The following is a 20028-nucleotide window of genomic DNA, read 5'->3' as shown; positions in this document are numbered from 1 at the left end:
GGAAGGCAAATCTTCCCACAGGCAACACAGGCAAATCTTTCCCCTGCTCTCAGATAAGAGGATAAAGGGAGACTGCGGGGGGAGAGATACAGGTTTGGAAAAAAATGTCAAAGGAAAGCAGTAAGCTTGACTCTGTCCTCCTTTCCTCCAAAGAAAAAAACAGACACCCCCAGATCTTATAGCAGGTTACAGGGTTGCAGGAACCAGTAAAATAAATATGGGTCAGTAAAACAGAACCAGCAGTGAGTGAGAGGCAGGAGAAGAAGAGCTTCAAAAATTGATTGAAAGAAGTGAGAAATTTGGGTAAATAAGAGGGAAAATAGACTGTAAAATGATATTAAGAATCCGTTGATCTTTTAATATAATTAATAAGTGAGAGAGAGAGGGAGAACAAGACAGATTCTTTTTTTGGTGTGAGACAAGCTTGAGGAGAAGAAGGAAAGAGGATGCTGGATTTCAGAAGACCACAGTGGTAGGCAGTGTATATCTGTGAGCACAGCCAGGTGCCACCACATCACCTTTTCCTAGGTATTGGGTAGGTGTGAAAGCCTTGGGAATGCCACTGCTTTGTCACACAGCCCTGTCCCTTTTGGGCTGGTTCTTTTGGAGGGGTGTGCAGGTGTTCCCATTCCCTGGGGAAACTGTTCAGACTGCACCCAGGTGCCCTTGGCAAGAACTCGGCTTTGCTCTGGTTCTGCAGTTTGATGCTGGTTTGGTTTATAGCCCTCATCTTTATTTCTGCAATCTTGCCCTGCCTGTGAGGACCAGCTATGCTGCAAGTGCCAAGTGCCATTGCTCAAGCTTTTCCAAGTGCCAACTGAGTATACCTTGTTTTCAGAGCACTAGGATAGAAAATACAGAAATCAGATTTGCTAAGTTGCAGTGTAACTGGTCTTCTTCATGTGAAAGCTCAGGATCAAGCATTTGCTTAGATTTGCAGATACTGGATTTTTTAAAAAAACATTGTAAACTTCCAAGGCTCTGATGTCTCTATCAGAGCTAGAAAATAGAGGGAGCTGAGGAGGAAGATTTCTGATCATATAAAATCAGAGGAAGAGGGGGACACTTGTCAGTAAGGACACTCCTGGTGATTCATAATTCTCTTGGGGATTTTTACTTCCAATTTCAGTGAAAGAAATGGGCCAAACCCAAAAAAAGCATTCTGGTAATCCGGAAATAGAAAATTCCAAAGTAATTTTAGTCAGAAATACTGAGAACATTGGTGTTTCTAAATTGAAGCTGTTCTTTGGAGGACACCTTTGCTTGTTAAAATCATCATTCTTTTTCCTGCCTCTCTGCCTCTGTCGGTGGCAGTGGCTGATGAACAAATCCTCTGTGCTGAGCTGCCCCCTGAGGCCAGGCTGGGCAGGTTGTGCTTGGTCCAAGAACAGAGGGCTGTGCAGGAATCTGGGCACACCTGGACTCCTGTGTCACTCACGGGTGTTTCCCACAGAGGGGTCAGCTGCAGGGCAAAGACAAGCAAGCCATATGGACTGTGGTCTGTGAAATCCTGCCTCAAATGCCATGGCAGTTGATGAGTTTCAAATACAATACCTTGTTTTCCTGGACCTGTGTCTTCCTGTGTAGCTATTTGTCTTCAGACAGTGTCCCAATGGCACTGAACAATTGCAAAATTGCCAAAGCAGACCCCAGCTACAAAAGTAGTGTTTTGATTTAGAATATTTGTTCAAGCAAATGGCAGTAAATCTATTCTTGTACATATAGGTTGTAATTCTCTAAATATTAGTAATAGCCTGCTTATGTCTTACACTCATGTACAGAAAAAGTTGTGCACCAGCCAGGTGGGAATCTCAGAACCTGAAGGCCAACTCCAGCATCACCAAGAGATCAGGTCCTCTGCCAGCTGGACTTTATGGGCAGGTAGGACTTGAAGGGGTCCTCTGGGGTGAGTGCAGACCCCTGTTCTCATGGGAACTACATCACACCACCAACCCTCAAAACTGAGAAGCTTGAATCTTAAGAGGTCTCTTGTCTTCCCTGTTCTTGCAGAGGGTCTTTTTTGGAACCTCATGTGTCTTCTGGAGTCCAGCTAAACCGGAAAGCCGGTGTAGCTATTTCTTCTCTGGCCAACAGTCTCCTGTCAATTAGTGAGGGGTTCCCTTTGAAGGTAGCCAGCATAGACTGATCATGTAAGGTCCCTTTCCTTCGCCCTCCTACCTCGCCTGCTGGTTGCAGTTATTCAGCTGATGGTGCTGCCCTTCCAGCCACTCCTGGACCACATCTGCAGAAGACGTTACCCAGGGTGTATTGCTCCTCCTTATGTTACAGTACAGCCCCTCACTCCTTATGAGTGGTGTGATCAGAGTGGGAGATAGGAGCAGCTGGCTGCTGGAGCTCACACTGGTTCCTTAAGCTGCTCCCAGCCACAGTCACAGACTCTGAGGATCTTTAAGACATTGGATGTCTTGACACTTCCCCCAGCCTCTCTGGATGAGGTGCTGTGCTTGTTCCTGATAGACATCTGAAAATCAGGCAAGTTGACAATTTCATAGATATTTCGTGGTCTGTTTTATTCTTTCTGTGTTTCCTGCTTCTTGCTGAGTTTAAGTTTTGGTTGCTTTCCATAAAGTAGAGCCAGATAGCATTTTTTTTCCCCTCTAACAAACACTGTTGCTTTTGGAGAAGTGTGTGCTAAAAACAGGCACAGGCATGAGGAGGTATTAATGAGAGGGCATTTTGTGCATCTGTAGTACTACTTACCTGCTTTCCATTCTTCTCAACAACAGCTCTACTGGGGCAAAAGGAGGCAGGATAGGGGACCAAAGAATACATCTGCATGTGTCAGGGGCAGTACATGAAGGAGGCAGGGAAGTGGAAGAAAGCCTTAGGATCACAGTAGGTCTTGCCTGGTAGGTAGGCAATTGAATCCCTCATGTCTGTGTCTTTCTCCCCCATTCAGAGGTATATGCTAAATCTATGCAGTCAGCTGTTAAGACATCTGTAGCATTTCCAGGGAAAAAGGTGTCAGCTAAACAGGTCTCAAAGCTCACTATTTATATGGCTTAGGAACCTGAGGCCTACTTACAGTGTCTAATTTTGGTTGTACAGTTTGGGGCTGAGATGGCCCAAAGCATCAGCTGCTTGTGGATTGGGCAGAGTAACCCAAGGAAGCACAGCTGGTTCCCTCTGCAGCCTCCTGGATCAAGAGTGGCATCCTGATGTGTCTCCTGTCTCTGTAATCTGCAAGGGCAGTCTTAGGTAAAGTCCTTACGTGGTCTTCTCTTCCCTCTCATTGACTCCCAGGCCCTTTGCTGAGATTTCCATGAGCACAGCCATCTGGCTTCACAGTTACAGGTCAGAGCAGCAATTTGAGACAAATGAAAGGCACATGCAGGTATCTCAGTAACCCCTTGGCTGCATGACTGCAAGTGAATAGGACAGTATGCAGTTCCATGAGCTGATTAGACTCTGGCTGGGCATTTTAGCACAGCCCGCAGTTACCTTCTGGCAGCTGCCATAGTCTCTTGCATCTCCCTTTTTCCTGTTGGTGTTCTGTGTTTATTTGCAGTTTCACTGGCAGGATAAAAATGGCAGCCTGAGGGGTTTTGAGAAGTGGTGATTTGGGGCTGTGCTGTCTCAGGACCAAGGGAAATCCAGAGGGGCAAGTAGGTGTAGCTCCTGCCCACCTCCTTACCCTTTCTCCTCAACAAAGACAAGTTGTATAAGAGCCATCTTGTGTCCATAACAGGGCTGCACAAAGCTGGCAGCAGCCCTCCCCTCGGAGGCACAGGTTACATTTGCTGGCAGCTGGGCTGAAGATGAAACAAATGAAGCTCGAGTTACAGATCAAAGTGTGGACAGCAAGAAGCAGAGGACTCTTTCATGGCCCTTTGGTGACTTTAAAACCAGAAATTGTTACTTTGATTTCACAGCCAGCCAGCTTTGAGGACAGGCTGTGCAGTTATCTGAATTATCTTTCTTTGGGAGCACAAGGAAGTATTGAGAGCAGGCTGACCGCGAGTTCAGCCTGACCCCAGCGTCAGTGGCAGAAGCGCTGAGTTACAATCGCTGTGTCTGTGGGTGGTCAGAGCCAGGGGAGCTGCCTGTGCCCCAGGGCAGGGCGGGATGCTGCCCTTCCAAGGTCGGGCACATCGCAGGAGTCCTGCACTTATCCCTGCTGGGAAAATTGTCTGGATGCTTTCACTAGAAAATCACTTTTCATCAGAAAATTGCCTTTCATCAGAAAGTGCCAGCGTGAGCAATACCTTTGAGTTTTGTTGGTGAGCCATGTTTCTGGGAATGTTGCTCTTTTGCTGGATTTTTTCTCAAGGAAGGCTTCTTCATTTTACAATGACAAGAGAGAGCCAATGATCCAGCAGCCAGTGCTCCAGGCGCTCCCACGCACTGGGAGGGAGCCAGATGCAAGCTTCCACCCCGCTCTCACAGGAGTAGGAGCTGGGTCTCTCCGAAGCCCAGCAAAGGCTCCAAGTGTTGGGCTGCTGAGTAATTGGTACTGGAGGCATGTCTGTCAACCCTGCAGATGTTCATTGGAACAGGCAGCTCAGCCTCCCACCCAAATCCAAGGGGAACACCCTAAGCCTCTGGACTGGGGACTGTAGGCAGACTTGTCAGCAGCCTCAGGGCTGCAGGTCTCTTTGTCTGCAGGTCTCTTAACACAGATCTCTGATGCTGAGATCTCAGTTGCATCAGAATTTCAAGTTCCACAACTGTTGTTAAGAAAGAGTTTGATCTGATGTGCACAGAGAAACACTTGGAACGTGTGACCCAAAACGCTCAAGTAACAAGGGGCAAGTGGACGTGTACAAAAATAACATTTTAGAAATGTCATGATTTTCAAGCTTATGTAAGTACTTCTGTATGCAATGCCTCTCATGTTGGGGTTTCTTTTTTCTTAACATACAGATTTGACAGTAAGGGAAATCTCACTATAGGGTCAAAGTGGGCAGCGTTGAAACTTCTTCCTTCAAAGTGCCACAGAGCTGCTGACCTCACAAAAAAGTGCTTGGAAAGCAGCACAAGAACTGGAGCAGTTAAAGGTGATCTGGCTTTTGACATCTTGTAATGCAGAGGGTTTAGAAGATGGTGTCAAAGTCTGCAAGAATCTAAGGAATAGTCACGGTTTCTTCCCAGGAGACCAGAGGACAAAGGCAGGGCCGAGAAGTCACACAACACACAGTGGAGAATTTTTCTGGGGCTCAGTACGCGGTTCAGTACAAGTGAAACGGACCCTGCAGGCCAAACCAAAATGTTTCTGAAAGATGTCTGCCGCTTTTAGACAGGCCATACAGAACAATGAATACAGATGGATTTGAACTCCAGTGACACCAATTTTCCTTTTTGTAATTTTCCTTTTGCCAAAGGAACTCTCGGCAAAGAAAACATTGCTCCAGAAGAAAGATGCCATGGTTGGCTTTTTGACAGCAAATTTCTGTAGATCCTAATGAAGGAGACTCACTTTAATTTGACTGCACAGAATTACTCACTGATGTCTTTCTTACTTTCTTTCCTTGTTCCCTGTGTTGATATTGGTATATAGTCCCCAAATTCTGTGCAACTGCAGATAATTTCCCGTACTCAAGAAATTTTTGCACAAAAAAGAAACCCAAACTACTCATGGTTTGAAAGAAACAAATGTACACAGATAAATAAATATATACACTTTGTGAAAAACAACTGTTTTCCCTGCAGCTCAATTTCATCAATCTAAATATGAAAAAGTAGTGATAAAACTGTATCCATTAGATTACAGGGTGAAGAAATTTCGTTACTTGGTATGAGGGAGAGCTGTTTTGCTTATAAAAAGTAAAAAGCAGTGTGTAGTTGTTAATGGACATGTTTATGGCCACAAGCTGGTATAGCTCAATCTTTTTTGAGAACATACAGATTTGATGAAGACCTATTTTGGGCAGAATGCCCTATTCTGTTAGGACTTGTTTTTCTTGTGTTCCAATGGCTGATTAATTCCTGATTTTATTTTTTTTTCCATCTGTGTGTGTGCCTTTCTGAGAATTTTTGCTTTGTTTTCTTGAACAGAAAAACCTCAAAAGCCCAAACAGAATTTCAACATCCATTTGGACTGGAAAACATAGTTAGAAGGTTTAGAAAGCAAAAATTGCCTTTTTTTTTTTTTTTCATTTTTAACCAATGCTGTAGTCAAGCAGGAAAAAAAAACCAGCAAGGAAAAGCAGCTGCAACTGAAAGAAATGAAGTGCAAAGAGTATGAAATACAATTTTGAGTTGCTGCTTTTTATAACATGTGAGGATAATAATAGGACACACCTCGATGATGTTGAAACATGGTCCAAGGGATAGGAAGACATTTAATTAGTGTAAAAAAGAGACCTCTGGCAGGTTGATTGACACACAGATCTGTTTTCTAAAAGCGTGTTCAGATTCTCTTATTCTTAGGACAGCCTTTGGACAGAGCCTGGCTTGTTTAGATAGTGTTGGTTAATAAGGATACTGAGCAAGTTGCTGAAGATAATTATGCATTTGCTGGAAGGGGGGACTGTTTCATCCTGTTGAAGTGAACTCTGTGTAGTAAAACATTATCACTCCACTGTACTGAAAGTAAACATTTCAACTTTCATATTATTTGTCAGCTGTGGAGAGTGGGAAGAGTGGAAAAAAGCCAGGGCCCAGCCTCCACTCTGGATGGAGGAAATTTCAGCTCCTCATTATCTTGATGGGCAAAGATGCAGCTTGGTTCTGCACTGTTGGATTATCTGAGCTCCAAATTCCACCAGGCTTCTTGAGCTTGGCTGAACAAAGGTTGCCAGGCTGCTCCCGCACTTGCATTTGGGAAGTAGTTCTGCAGGAAGTTTGAAGACATAAATAGCAATGTTTTAGGTCTGTGAACCTACAGAGAATAAACATGTCAGAGTGTGGGAGAGCAGACAGGGTCTTCCAAAAGTCATCTTCCCTGGTAGCCCATTCATGAGGAGCAATTTTCACTCCTGTTTTCTCCTGCACCAAAACTCATACACAAAACCACTTTGGCAGTCTCCTTTCCATATGCAGCTAATAGAAACTCATGGGGGAATTAGGTGCCAAATTAGCTATTAATCACCTTAGTGACTTTGTAGTTTTATTTTAAGGCTAAATTCCCCTAAATTTTATTTTAAGGCTTCACTGACTTTCCCAAAACTTTTAGTGGCACAAAAAGTCTATATATGTGCATCAGAATCTAGAATGCTTCCTGCCAGATAGGGCTCTTAAGTCAAGGTGCATCCTAGTTTGCATAGGTGGTGGTCCTAGTAATGGTGCACCTGTCAGAGAAAGCAAATTTGCACATTTGGGTATGCATCTTGTCATTGCTGTTGCTTTGCTCAAGCCATAGCTGTTTTTCTCTGGGTTGTCATTCTCACACTGCAACCTGAACCTGTAGAGCACCTGCAAAGATGGGGTGAAGAGCTGCAAATCACCTTCAGTGACTCCCTTAGGTGTGAGATCAAGCATATCCTGATGAGAGATTCCCATGCAGAAGAGTTCTGGGACAATATTGGTCTGAGGGCTGGTTTCTGGGTCATAAGGAGAGAAGTTACAGTGGTACAGGCAGAGTCCTTCCACTGACCTTGTGAGCTTTGTCTCTGGCTCACAGAGCCAGATTTGTGTTGTGGTGTGAAAGCGTCTTGATTCTGTATTTGATAGGAGAGCCTGACAGCATAATTATGCTGTGATAGGAGGAAAGCTCCTAGAAACAAAATCTTACATCCTATGTATTATGCTTGTGACAAAAATACTTACTTATGACCAAATTAGTTTGGTGAGGTAGATATAAATTAAGCTCCTTCTAGTGTTCACACGAATCAAAATTCGGAATTTAAAGAGAGCTATCTGAGCTACTATACTGGTAAAATAAGATTATCATTCCTCCCTGCAATATGCTTAAAATCTTGACAGTAATTTCAATAGGACAAATAATATTTCTCTCCATATCAGCATGACCCCCTGGGAAACAGTGGGAGGTACATCATGTGCCAATTGAAAGTGGAATACGAAACAAAAACGCATAAACACAAGGCATCACAATTTTTATTGTGGTTACTACAAGGACCATAAATGCTGGCTCTGAGGATTCCTTTTCACATCTGTTTTTCTTGTTGACATCTCTTTAGTTATTGTCTCAATCTCTTCTTAAGTGTAAGATGTGCATGGTGCCTCAGCATTTTGGTTGTCATACTGAGGTAACCCAAGGCTTTGCGTTCATGTGATGACCCTGCTCTCACTGCTGGCAGTGCAACAGCCCTTGAAACATATCCAGTCCCTCCACATTTTGGGGAAGGCTATAGTTAGTGAAGAGGGCAAAAGTCTCATCAGTCTCTTGCTGGCTGCTTTCTTTGCAAACAGGGAAAAAGCCTATGCATACACACTTCAAGAGGGATGAAGTTAGGATGTGGTGCTGTGCATTAAAAATTTCCCTGGCTCTCTGGAGCAAAAGACTCCCCTAGCTGAGTATGTGGGCAGAGCTGCTAATAGATGTGCCAGGTTCTCAGCTTCTCCAGTGGTAAAATGGGAACCAGCTTGACACAGCTTTGCCATTCTCAACTGATGTTTTATTGCTGTAATTTGGCATAGGCAAGAAAAACAAGGTTGGGAATTGGGGCCTAATACCTGTTGCATCCAGTGGGAGTCATACACCCCACTAGCATGGATTGACTCCTTACAACAAACTGTTTCACAAACTGTTCAAACTGGCACACTGAGTAAATACACACTTCCCCTAATAAGTATACACTTACCTTCCACACAAAGCCCCCAGAGCATTCACACTTTTATACAAGCATTTACAGAGGAAACAGCACTAGCCCTATAATTGTCCACATCAAAATCTATTTAGAGAAGCTGTTTATTATTCAGCTGGGGGTACCAAGAGTGATGCAGCAGAGAATTGCCACAGTATTAACAACTGAGGAGTGGCCATCACCAACATTATTGTTTATTGCCTTTGCAGTGCACTGAGGCTTGTTTACAAGCATTGTAACTGAAGAGCCAGAGCTCTCTTTATTTGCCACCAAGTGAGCCTGCAGGGAAGAGCAGGGGAAGAAAGCTTGGGGAAGGCATTGTGGTCACTAGTTGTTACAGGTGTTGTAACTAAACACACTTATCTCTCCAGAACCCACTCTATCCTGTGGTATTTTTTCTTTTAGAAATGCCTACATTTCTCAGTACTTTATATAAGTGTTTGACTGTAGGGGTGTGCTAATAAATGTTCACTGGAATATAAAATATGTACTGTATTTAGTGAATAATAGATTTTAGATAACTCCAAGCATATCACATAAAAATAGATTTTAGATAACTCCAAGCATATCACATAGGTGTTTATGAGCCATTAGTAAGCAATTTATTATTGATCAGGAAGGGAAGGAAGGATAACATATTTATTACAACCCATGAATTCTGTATTAATCCTTTTAAAAAATGTTAAAGTCTTGGTTAGAAATGAAGTGCGAGCCATTGGCTTTTTAGCAGTAGGCTCTCTGGCCAGCAGCTGATAAGATCACACCAAATTCTTGGCAGCTTTGAGACATTCCAGAACATTGTTGACCTGTCCTATAGTCAAACATGTAGCCTTTGGTTTTAGTACCTCTCAGCAGCCATGATTTTGCTTTGGTACATCACAATTTGCATCAAGTTCACGTGGTGCTTTCCTTTAAGAGCTGACACTCTCTTTGTTTCACTCCCTGGCTAAATCTGTTTCTTCCCTCTTTTAAGTGTTTTCCACTCCTCTTCTCCCCAGGGTGAATGCTCACGAAAGTGCTACGACATCTTTGTGCTGGAGACGGTGTGTGTGGCGTGGTTTTCCTTTGAGTTCCTGCTGCGATCCATCCAGGCAGAAAACAAGTGTGCTTTCCTGAAAACCCCGCTCAACATCATCGACATCCTGGCCATTCTGCCTTTCTACATCTCTCTCATCGTGGATGTGGTTTCCACAAAGAACAGCAGCAAGCCCGGCGGGGGAGCCGGGAACAAGTACCTGGAGCGTGTGGGGCTGGTGCTGCGCTTCCTGCGGGCGCTGCGCATCCTGTACGTGATGAGGCTGGCGCGGCACTCGCTGGGGCTGCAGACGCTGGGGCTCACCGTGCGCCGCTGCACCCGCGAGTTCGGGCTGCTCCTGCTCTTCCTCTGCGTCGCCATGGCCCTCTTCTCACCGCTGGTCTACTTGGCTGAGAGCGAACTGGGAGCCAAGCAAGAGTTCACCAGTGTCCCCACCAGTTACTGGTGGGCCGTGATCTCCATGACAACTGTTGGCTACGGGGACATGGTGCCTCGTAGCATCCCTGGACAGGTGGTAGCCCTGAGCAGCATCTTGAGTGGGATTTTGCTGATGGCTTTCCCAGTCACATCCATCTTTCATACCTTTTCCCGTTCCTACAGTGAGCTGAAGGAGCAGCAGCAGCGAGTAGCCAGCAGGCAGGTGCGTCAACGACAAGAGAACACCAAGCTCCTGGGTGGTGACAGTACAGGGGGGCTTAGTGCCACATTCCCGCCAAGTGCTGGTGAGCAGGAGGGTCTGACCTTGGTGGACCAGTAAGCCAAGAGAAGTTCTTGACCCTGAACAGCTAAGGACATACGTTGGCAGCCCAAGAAGCAGCGGACAAGGGAGGTCAGTTCGGCAAGAAGAATGCCATGAACTGCATAAATGAGGGGCAGACAAACACAAGGTTTCTCTAAAGACCAACTTCTGATCTTAAGGGACCTCTGAAAAGTACCCCTACAAATTCTACCAAGTACAGCTCTGCTCCATTGCTTTTCTTAGGGCTTTTCTATTGAGCAAGTATTTTTGGGTATGCCCAAGGAGCAGCCATTGAACATAGCCAGCCAGCAGAATGTAATGTGAAGCACAGCCCGTGCCAGGTGCCATGTGGCACAGCAACCAGCGTGCCACCTCCTCCATGCCCTGCTCAGTGGCAGGGCTGAGCAAGGGGTTCCCTGTGCTGCGACACCCCACAGCACATTTGTTTTGGCAGCACCACCAAGGAACACAAACCTCAGACAAGCCAAGGGGCGAGGGCAAGAGAAGGGCAGAAGCATTCCTTCAGCTTTACCAGGGGCTTACTTTTGTCTTCTACACATGAAGCAGCACCGCCGGAGTGCTGGCAGCGCTGCCAGCTCTGAATTGTGTGTGAGCACAGTTTGCATTATTTAGTAGACATGCATATTTACCATCCTAAGCTTTATATCTTACTTAGTCCCATGACAGAAATATACATACAAAAAATCTTCCTGACTATGGTACTGAATGTTAACTTGGTTATTTTTCCTTTGCTAACAGTCAAATATTAAAAATACCATGACAAATGATGATGTTTCTCCACTTTCTGTTAACTATTTCCACCTCTCATGTACTGAGAAATGTGTTTAACAGGCAACTGAACCTATCTGAACTACATGTAGCTCAAGAAGGGGAGGGTAATGTTGAACCAGCAGTGACTCCCAGCTCTGCACAGTCGTCTTCAGTGGTGGTGGCTGCACTGAGAGCAGTCCTGTGCAGACAGGAGTAGGGGAGCAGTACAAACCCAGTGAATCCAGCGAGACACCATCAGTGGGCTCTGGCCCAAACTGCAGTGCAGCAGCTGTGCTCTGCCTTAGGAGTAGCCTTTTGGTTTTCCCCTCCTACTGAGAAAAAGACAATCCTGTCATTAGAATAAGTGTTCTGGCTCTTCTTCCTGATTCTCAAAGGATTTAAGTAATTTTAAAGGGAAAATTAATAATATGGTGGCATCTGCATGTTTGCTTATTGATGCCAGCCCCATGCATGAGCTTTCCAGACCCCACCCTGGCAGAGCTGTGTATCTGTTCCAAGTCAGGATGCTGTGTGGGTCTTTCAGTGCTTCTACAGATGGGATGTGGTCAGGGAATGGAGGGAGATGGAAGCCAACAGTCTCTTGTACCTACACTCCTATTTGTACTAAAGCCATGCAGTGTCACCCTCCATGTTCTCCACCCACCAGGAAGGGAACAAAACCTGATGTATTGAAGATGGGATTTGTCTGGTATGTTGTTTGGGGTTTTTTTTTGCCTCAACATGTGTTGTAAAACTAATCCTACATTAGCAAACTCTCATATTAGGCCATTCCTTATAGGAATGAAGCAAGGGAAATGGAAAAGTTACACTTTATTTTAATAAAAATATAAAGCTTTGTTGCTGACTCTCTGTGTCTGATGGTTTAGGTGTGGAGGGAGGTGGTGTTTTGCTGTACTGATGTGAAATAACTCGTGTTACTTGCTGCTGAGCACTGCAGGAGATGGAGGCAGCAAATCTGAGCCCCCCTACCCTGCAAGATGCACCTGGCTCAGCAAAGCCCCAGCTGTGCTGAACTGCAGGGCAAACCAAACGCAGGGGCCCACGCCAGGGTTCTGCCCATCCTTCATGGCCCAGCAGCACCAGGAACACATCTGGTCCTTGTGCTAGAGAGGAGGGCCAAGGGCTGGTGGTGCCTGGGCTGACTCAGACTCCTGGCAAAGCAATGCCAGCACTGGGTTGCTGTGACTCAAGAAAGATTTTAATTTTATTGGGGTTTTTTTATTCCCAGTGCAGACATTTCTTTCATTAAGGATTATTAAGGTCTGACATCAGGGATCCAGCTTTGGAGCCAGCTGACTGCAAACCAGCAAAGGGAGCAGTGGCTGGGGAACAGTGTGGCCTGGTGCTGAGGAGCAGCACTGCATCTTCTGGTGGCATTCAGATGCTCAGTCTTAAGGTGGCACCTGACAGGCTCACTAGGTGGACTCACAAGTTCACTCCTCATGGTGATTTGGCTCATGCGCACCGGGTGTGCTTCATGCTCCGTCTCCAGTGTGAATGAAGTGACCGTGGCTAGTGCATATGGAAGGTGCAGAATGCATCTCCTTGAGGTGGTGAAGCCCAAAAACTGCAAGCACCCTTACCTAACTACTAGAAAAGCCATGCTGGAGTTGACATCCTTGCACAATGAAGAGTTTCACACTTGCAGTGCTAGCAAATAGCCATAAATCAATGCATATTTTAGCTTTGCAGCATGAAAAAAACCGTGCTGGGACAGCAAACTGCAGCTCAGCAGCTGCGTAGAAAAACAAACTGATGACACATGCCATATTGCTGCTGTTCTCCATCAAGTTGCTATTGTCCTACAATAGTGAGATCTTTGTATTTTTCAAAAGGCACATAATTAATTCCAGTATGCACAGAGTTTTAATAAAGTGACAAAACCCACTCATTGTCTCCTAGTCAAAGCCTGGCTTTTAATAAAGTTTCATTTTATCTATTGGGATGACAGATGAGGAAACAAATATAAACCAGGAATCTTTTAAACAAATTATTTTTGGAAGCTATACAAAGTTGTGATGCACACATTGCCAGACATAAAAGACACTCAGAGGAGAATAAATTTCACCCAGGGCAGCCGTTGTTATGGGTGATGCTTATTGCTTTTGATCAGCTGCTGGAGAATGTTTTGTTGTATATAGTGGTTGGGGTTTTTTGACACAGCACACAGATGATTTTAAGGCCATTTATCTCTAACTATAATAAATGCCACACTGCTGTCTGCAGGCACAGCAGTGCCACCAGGTAGTTATACCTGTTTCTTCGAACAACTAAGTGCTTCATGATTGTAGCACACTAGTTTTGCCTCAAGGAGAAAGAAAAGGAAAAACGTATTTCTCTCTTATATGGGATAAAGACTCGAAATGTGAGCAAAGCCACCTCTTCTACATGTTCCACCTACACATCCACCATGCAAGGATCTAGACCTACAAATTCTGGCAGCTGGCAACACCAGTCATGAAAACCATAGCTTAGGAGAGTTAAGGATGTGTTAATTGGTAAAGGGACAGAGATGAAGGGAATGGCACAAAGTCAAACACAACTTGGGCTCATACAGTGCATGTGCACAGCCACTTCTATGGCACAGCAGCCTCAGTTAAGAAAAAGCAGTAATGTAAAGAAAAATGTGATGCTGGTGTCATCTCCTCAACTGTAAGCCAGACAGAGGCTGCTGTCCCACACTGCTGAGGCCAGAACAGGCAGAGGCTATGGCAGCCTCACAGCAGATGCTTCAGGGGACAAAGGATCCTTGGCACCTACAAGCCACAGCCTTAAAGGACTATGAAGCCTTGGCGTGGAAGAGGACAGAGGCAGGTAGAGAAATCCAGTGTGGTGCTGCTGGCCCATCTGTGGCCGCGTGAAGCCCCTCAGTCTCCCAGCCAGCACCTACCAGAGCCAAGTGCACATAAGCCGGGACACAGAAGAGCAGGAGGGGGCTCTGAAATGCTGTGTTTGCTGTCAGTGCATTTCTAGATGCTGACACCCCCTTGGAACTGGCTGCTTTACAAGGCTTTTTACAGGCCTGCCCGTGCCCCAGGGTGACCCTCACATTATGTTCTAGTCCCCATCTTTTATTTACTGCTGTTGGCACAGGTACCCAGGTAGTGTTTATTTATTGGCACACTGCTCACTCTCATATTGATGTCTTCTTTCTTACAGAAAGCCTCCAACAAAGCTACAGTTGTCAGTCAGGTCCTTGAAACCTGCTTGGCTCTCAAGCCTGAGGATCACAATCAGATTTAACAAACAGAACATAGTACCAAATGTGATCTTATTTTATGTCTTAAATTTTTTTAATTGCACCTAACTGCATGCATCTCAAACATCTAACAATGAAATTTCTCCCTCCCTGGAGTCACAGTGCAGACCACTGCTTGCCATGCAGAGCAGAGGGAGAGATTTGCCCTGAGGGAGGCCTGTGGCAGCACTGCACCAGCCAGCAGTGCTGGGCTGGTGCAGCACCCAGAGATGGGGTTCCCCATTGTTTCCTTTGGGGCCAGCCCCACCACTGGCTGCCCCACAGTGAATGCCAAAGCAGCAGCCAGTAATACCAGCACTGGCTGGGAGAGAAGGTGCAGGCACTGCAAGTGTTGATCGGGCTTGACTGCTGTGAGAACTGCTTGGGTCTCCACTGCCAGCAGACTGCAAGAGAGCAGGCAGGGCTTACTCCCCACCCTCATATTCCTCCTCTTTTCCTACCCATTTTGCTGATTTACCTTCATGTTTTGGTTTTCCTTCTATCCCTTCCCTTCAGGAGTATCCCCTTTCAAACCGTTATTTGACCAAGCTCAGTCTGCCCCACATCTCCTCTCGCCCTGCCCAACCCTCTCTCCTACACCTCCAGCCCTCTCTCCTCCCCAGCTCCCCTTCTGCAACTCCTGCCGCATGGCACACAGCAATAGCAAACCACCTGTCCATGCCAGAGCAGCCCAACATCCTGGATCAGCAGCCTGGCAGGATCCAGGAGGTGCACAGCAGCTGCAAGGCTCCTCCTGACAGCCTTGGCTTGTTTTCCCATCCAGAAGGAACAGGGAGGGTGGTTAAGACTTCTCTTAGAACAGTAGCTGGCCATGAGATGACAGACTCAATGTCCTCATCTTCTGTGCAGAGGCTGCCAAAAGCACATCCCTCATCGGTATCCTATCTTCAACCTCATTCTGCAGCCCGCATGATACAGGGTCCCTTTAAAGCTATGTAATAATCTGTTAGTAATTTGGTTTTTACTGTGAGCATTGCAAACACAAGTTATGTGGTCTCAATGGTTAAATTTACCCTGGTATGTATGGAAGAGCAGGGAACAGAAATCCAGAATCCCTGCTGTGCATCATGACTTCAGGACAATTTCTGCCTTGTGCTTACTCACCCATCAGAAGGAAAAACCATGCTAGTTATTTGTATCAACAATGCTCCTGACAAGAAGATTTATAAGAAGAGTTAAGAAGCCCACATTTTGTACAAATGAACAAAACAAAGCAACACTGCAATTTATATATAATAGGCAAATTTTATTAAAAAAAACATTGCAACTGACAGAAAAAATAAAGTCTGTGAAATGTGCCATACATTCAAAGAGATGTATTTAAAGAAAGCGATTTCTTATTCTCTGAGGTGATCATTGAAACAGGTACTTCCTGACGATTAGAGAACAAAACAAAAGTTCTGTAACACTTTGTCCCTAAAGTACCTTGCAAGAAGTTCTAGAGTTCCTGGCCAAGAGTCCTACTTGCTAAATGCCACATACAAAAGATGACTTAGACATGGTTTCACTGGCTTCTCTTCCAGCATTTGCTGCTCTGGTGTAAATGAGACTGGTCCGCAGAGCTCGCTGGTTTAGGTACTGGTGACAGATTCAAGAATCCGCCCAAGGAAGAATCCCAAAAGGAAGAAGCAGAAATTGTTTTATCCTCAATAATATCTGTAGTTCAAAGCCAAAGAGGTGGCCAAAAGTGTGCACTCCCAGTGAAGCTATAACATACCAAAGTATGTTTCTTATGAACCAGAAATTTCTTGCATCCCTGTTTTGCAGAATATTAGAAAAAGACCACCAAATACAAAAATCTTACCATTACAAGTTATTAAAAAAACCCTTCAGACAATTAAAACACACAACAAAGTGTTTGTTTTCTAACAGTAGAAATACAATCCTCATTAAAGCAGCATACTGGAGAAGCCAGTTGTTACATTTTCAATTAAAAAAGACAAAAGCCCAGATGTTCTTGTAGCACAACCAGAACATTGGAGAAAAGAGAGGAACAAAACATTCATAGTCTGCCATGCTGAGTACATTGTCTTTGTAAGGTCACTTCAGGCCTAGAAGAGTATGGTATTGAACAAAGAGCAGGGAGTCAGTGCCTGGGCACAGTGTGACTCCCCTCCACTGGACAGTTTGCCACCAATCCAGACAGTCCAGACTCAAATCATGAGGTTCCCAAAGAAAGCGCGGTAGGGCAATTATCTGACTTACACACTGAAGTCATCAAACCTCAGACTTGCTGCCACTGCTAAGAAAACACAAGCTCTTGGGCTATTCTTAGAGAAAAAATGATTCTGCAAAATCTGTCCAACACCTTTCCTGTGGCCAGACAGGACTCACCCAGCAGAGGGAGGAAGCCTCATGAAGGAAGCAGCAACACAGCTGTTCCTGGGACCGAGGGCATTGCTACGGCCTCCTCACATCACCCGGGGCAGTTTCATGACAGCAGTGTCACAACAGGAGCCCAGGGGCTTGGTCACAGCCCCACGGGTCCACACCACCAGCAGCTGCATGTCACAGACAGAGTATGGTGACCTGTGCTGGCTAATGGCCTTTAGAGACAACATCTACATGAACTCTGCTCTTTCAGTCCCTCTCAGTACAGCCTGCTTATTCTTCTAAAAGAGAAAAACCTCTTCTTTAAGAGCCTAACAGTTCACAACAGTAAAAGGAAAACATGGACCCCTTCCTTGTTGGGCCAATGCAGGAAACACCCCAAAACACAACCTGGCTCTTGTTTGGCATTGAACAACATGAACACGAATCTCAGCCTCAACAAATCAAGCTGTCAGATGCTGGTCCTACTCCAGGGGATACAGCTTATTCCTCCATCTCAAACTTTTTCATTTCTGAGCTTGGTTTGGGAAAGACCCTACAGCCCAGCTGTGTCCTGTGCACAGCTGCAGGGGCAGCACTGCCCCCAGGTGCAGGGCAGGCTATTCCCACCCCCCACAGTTTCAAAGCATGAGTACCTAAGCTCCCAGAAATCATCTGCTGGCTCCTCCTTTTGCCTGGATGTTTGACTGGCTGTGCCAGCTCTAGACGTGACTCCAGCACCATCAGACCCCCTCCATCATCTCCTCCATGTGTCCTCCTGCAGCAGGGATGAACATCTGCTGAATCTTTAGCTTTACAGCATCTGTGGTCAGCTCACTTCTGGCTGCTCACTTCTTTGCAGGGCCTCCCACCCCCACCTTCTCTCACCAGACATCCTTATAGGGAAAAGAGAAAGGTCCTGGATTTGCTCTTCAATACTGCTTCCTCCATCATGGAGATACTGAATGCTAGTATATGCCACAAACCTGCCAATATACAGACTTTATATTTTATAAATAGGTAGAAGTTTCCGACAAATATCCTATAATTTCTGTGGTGTAACATTTTTAAATAGCATTAAAAACACAAACCATCCAGCCCTTGTGATTAAATATACAAACATTTGTGAATTAATAAGGCTCATAGGTACATATGCAAAAATAAAGTGCCCCTCCCCCCACCAAGAAACAGTTCTGTACAGCTAAGTCAGAAAACAGAGCAAGTTATTTAACACAGAACCTCCAAGGCTAGACGTGGCAGCCGTTTCCATCCTTGTTCTCATTTCTGCTTTCAACTTGGCAACACAGGAATATTTACAAGTGGAAGAAGAGATGCCATGGCTGACTCAGCCGACCTACAACCTGCCCAGCCAAGTTCCTCACAGGGCCTTGGTGCTGGCTGGGTGTGCAGCGTGGGACACGGGCTTCTGAGGGTAGTGGCTGTACAAGTAAACCTGCAACAGGATAGCGATGTCCACAAATACCTGCAGGAGTCCACAGATGGAGAACTGGAAAGGGGCCTGATTCAGGATGAAGTAAACAGTCTTGAACGTGTCCCCACTGGTCCACATCAGCACCATCTTGATACTAAAAGACAGAAGAAAGGGAAGAGTGTTTGCTGAGAACTTGGTTTTGGATTAGACCTGCTGTGCCAGAGGATCCCACCTACTGCAGGTAGGATTTATAGCCAGCAGTGGGCTGGGACTCCCTTGGACAGGGGCAGACTAGCCGAGACAGGTAGCACTGCACGGAAAGGGAGGATCAAACTCTCTGCTCCACAAACTGCAGCACTCTTTCTCAGCAAGCAGAGCTCCAAACAACCGTGGCTATGAAGGTATCAAACATTTTAAAATCTCCAGCTAGGATATTTGACTCAGTGGTGCTCTGTAAACATGGCTGCCACATACTGACAGCACTGACCATAGACCAAAGTAAAACAGTGCATGGAAAAGAACAACAATTCATCCCAGCAGTTACTTCTTGTGTGTGCCATTCTGTGCTCATGCAAGGTAAAGTAGCACACAGATTGCTCTCTCATGCATGCATGCTTTTAGCATCTGCTGAAACAAACAAAACAGATAGAAGAAACCACTTCTTACTGCAGAAAATGCCTAACTAAAAAAAGCAGACAGACAGATTGTCTGGTAATAAAGAGGAGAAATTACATGCCTGCAGCTGTTACTGGAAGGATGAACAGCACTAGGGATTTTTATCAAGGACACAGATCAAGAGCAATGTTCAAAGTTCCTTTTAATAACCAAACTTGCTTTTATCTTGCTCTTCTGCTAAGCATTTCCTGTCCTGTAGTCCAGCTCCTGCTCCCCCACATCAGGAGAAACTCTGGGGAATAGAAGCAGTTTCTTCAAACAGACCAAATTATTTTCAGTGTCCTTAACAAAATGTGAACAACCAAACTTGGAAGGCTGTTTCTGAGCTTCATGCACTTTATCAGGAGAGCTTTTTAAGCAGCTGGATAAGCAGCAGTGGACAAAAGCTTTGTAGTTCACAGTATGAGCACAGTGCATGAAAAAGAACTGCACATGATTTGTCATAATTACAAGCAATTTACATTTTGCCAGCACAGACTTCATCACACACAGTCATGCCCATGCAGCAGGGCAGGATTTAATGTTGATTTTTCAAACTCAGGCAGGAGCTCACAGGATTTGTGTTTTGGGCACAAGCACATAATGTCATTGCAAGCCAAATGCTGCAGCCCATTCTTTCCCCACATGGGAAGGGTGGACAAAAGCATCAGTTTGTACAGCCCCATCACACCACAGAAACAGAAGCCTTTTGTAACTTGGGTCATGTGGCCCAGAGCACGAAACAGGTCTACAATCAGGACCTTCCACAGAATCTATGTGGAACTGCAAGCAAAGATATGGGATTAAGTGAGCAGTCATTCCCCACCCAAGGTCATTCTAAAAATGTAAATTAAAAAATCAGAAAAAGAAAAAAACTGCTGAACTCTACACGTCATTTGTGCTTGGTGCAAACAGCCTGCACCACCTGCCCTGTGCATGTTCCCAGTCACACCAAATCACCTTACCTCACACTTACAGGATGTTTATAGATGCAGGTGGTGGTCAAGGAATGATTGAGATTTTAATTAGGAAAGCAATAAACTCTGAGGGTAATAAAACCGGCATCTTGCTTGCTGTCAG

General features: G+C 45.3%; 2 protein-coding genes across 5 annotated transcripts in view; one reads left to right on the top strand and one right to left on the bottom strand.

Moving 5' to 3' along the window:
- KCNG2 (potassium voltage-gated channel modifier subfamily G member 2) overlaps positions 1-12129 on the top strand; it is a 53334-nt gene extending 41205 nt beyond the window's left edge. For all 3 annotated transcript variants that reach the window (XM_077179897.1, XM_054642487.2, XM_077179905.1), the window contains exon 3: positions 9725-12129. In XM_077179897.1, coding sequence (XP_077036012.1) covers positions 9725-10519 — 795 coding nt within the window. In that variant the 3' untranslated portion in view covers positions 10520-12129. The remainder of the gene's footprint in view (positions 1-9724) is intronic.
- A 3643-nt stretch (positions 12130-15772) lies between these two features.
- SLC66A2 (solute carrier family 66 member 2) overlaps positions 15773-20028 on the bottom strand; it is a 64812-nt gene continuing 60556 nt past the window's right edge. For both annotated transcript variants that reach the window (XM_054630495.2, XM_077179874.1), the window contains one exon: positions 15773-18448. In XM_054630495.2, coding sequence (XP_054486470.1) covers positions 18241-18448 — 208 coding nt within the window. In that variant the 3' untranslated portion in view covers positions 15773-18240. The remainder of the gene's footprint in view (positions 18449-20028) is intronic.

This window comes from Agelaius phoeniceus, chromosome 1 (genome assembly GCF_051311805.1).
Source record: "Agelaius phoeniceus isolate bAgePho1 chromosome 1, bAgePho1.hap1, whole genome shotgun sequence".
NCBI lineage: Eukaryota > Metazoa > Chordata > Aves > Passeriformes > Icteridae > Agelaius > Agelaius phoeniceus.
This window is presented reverse-complemented; position numbering and strand designations above follow the sequence as displayed.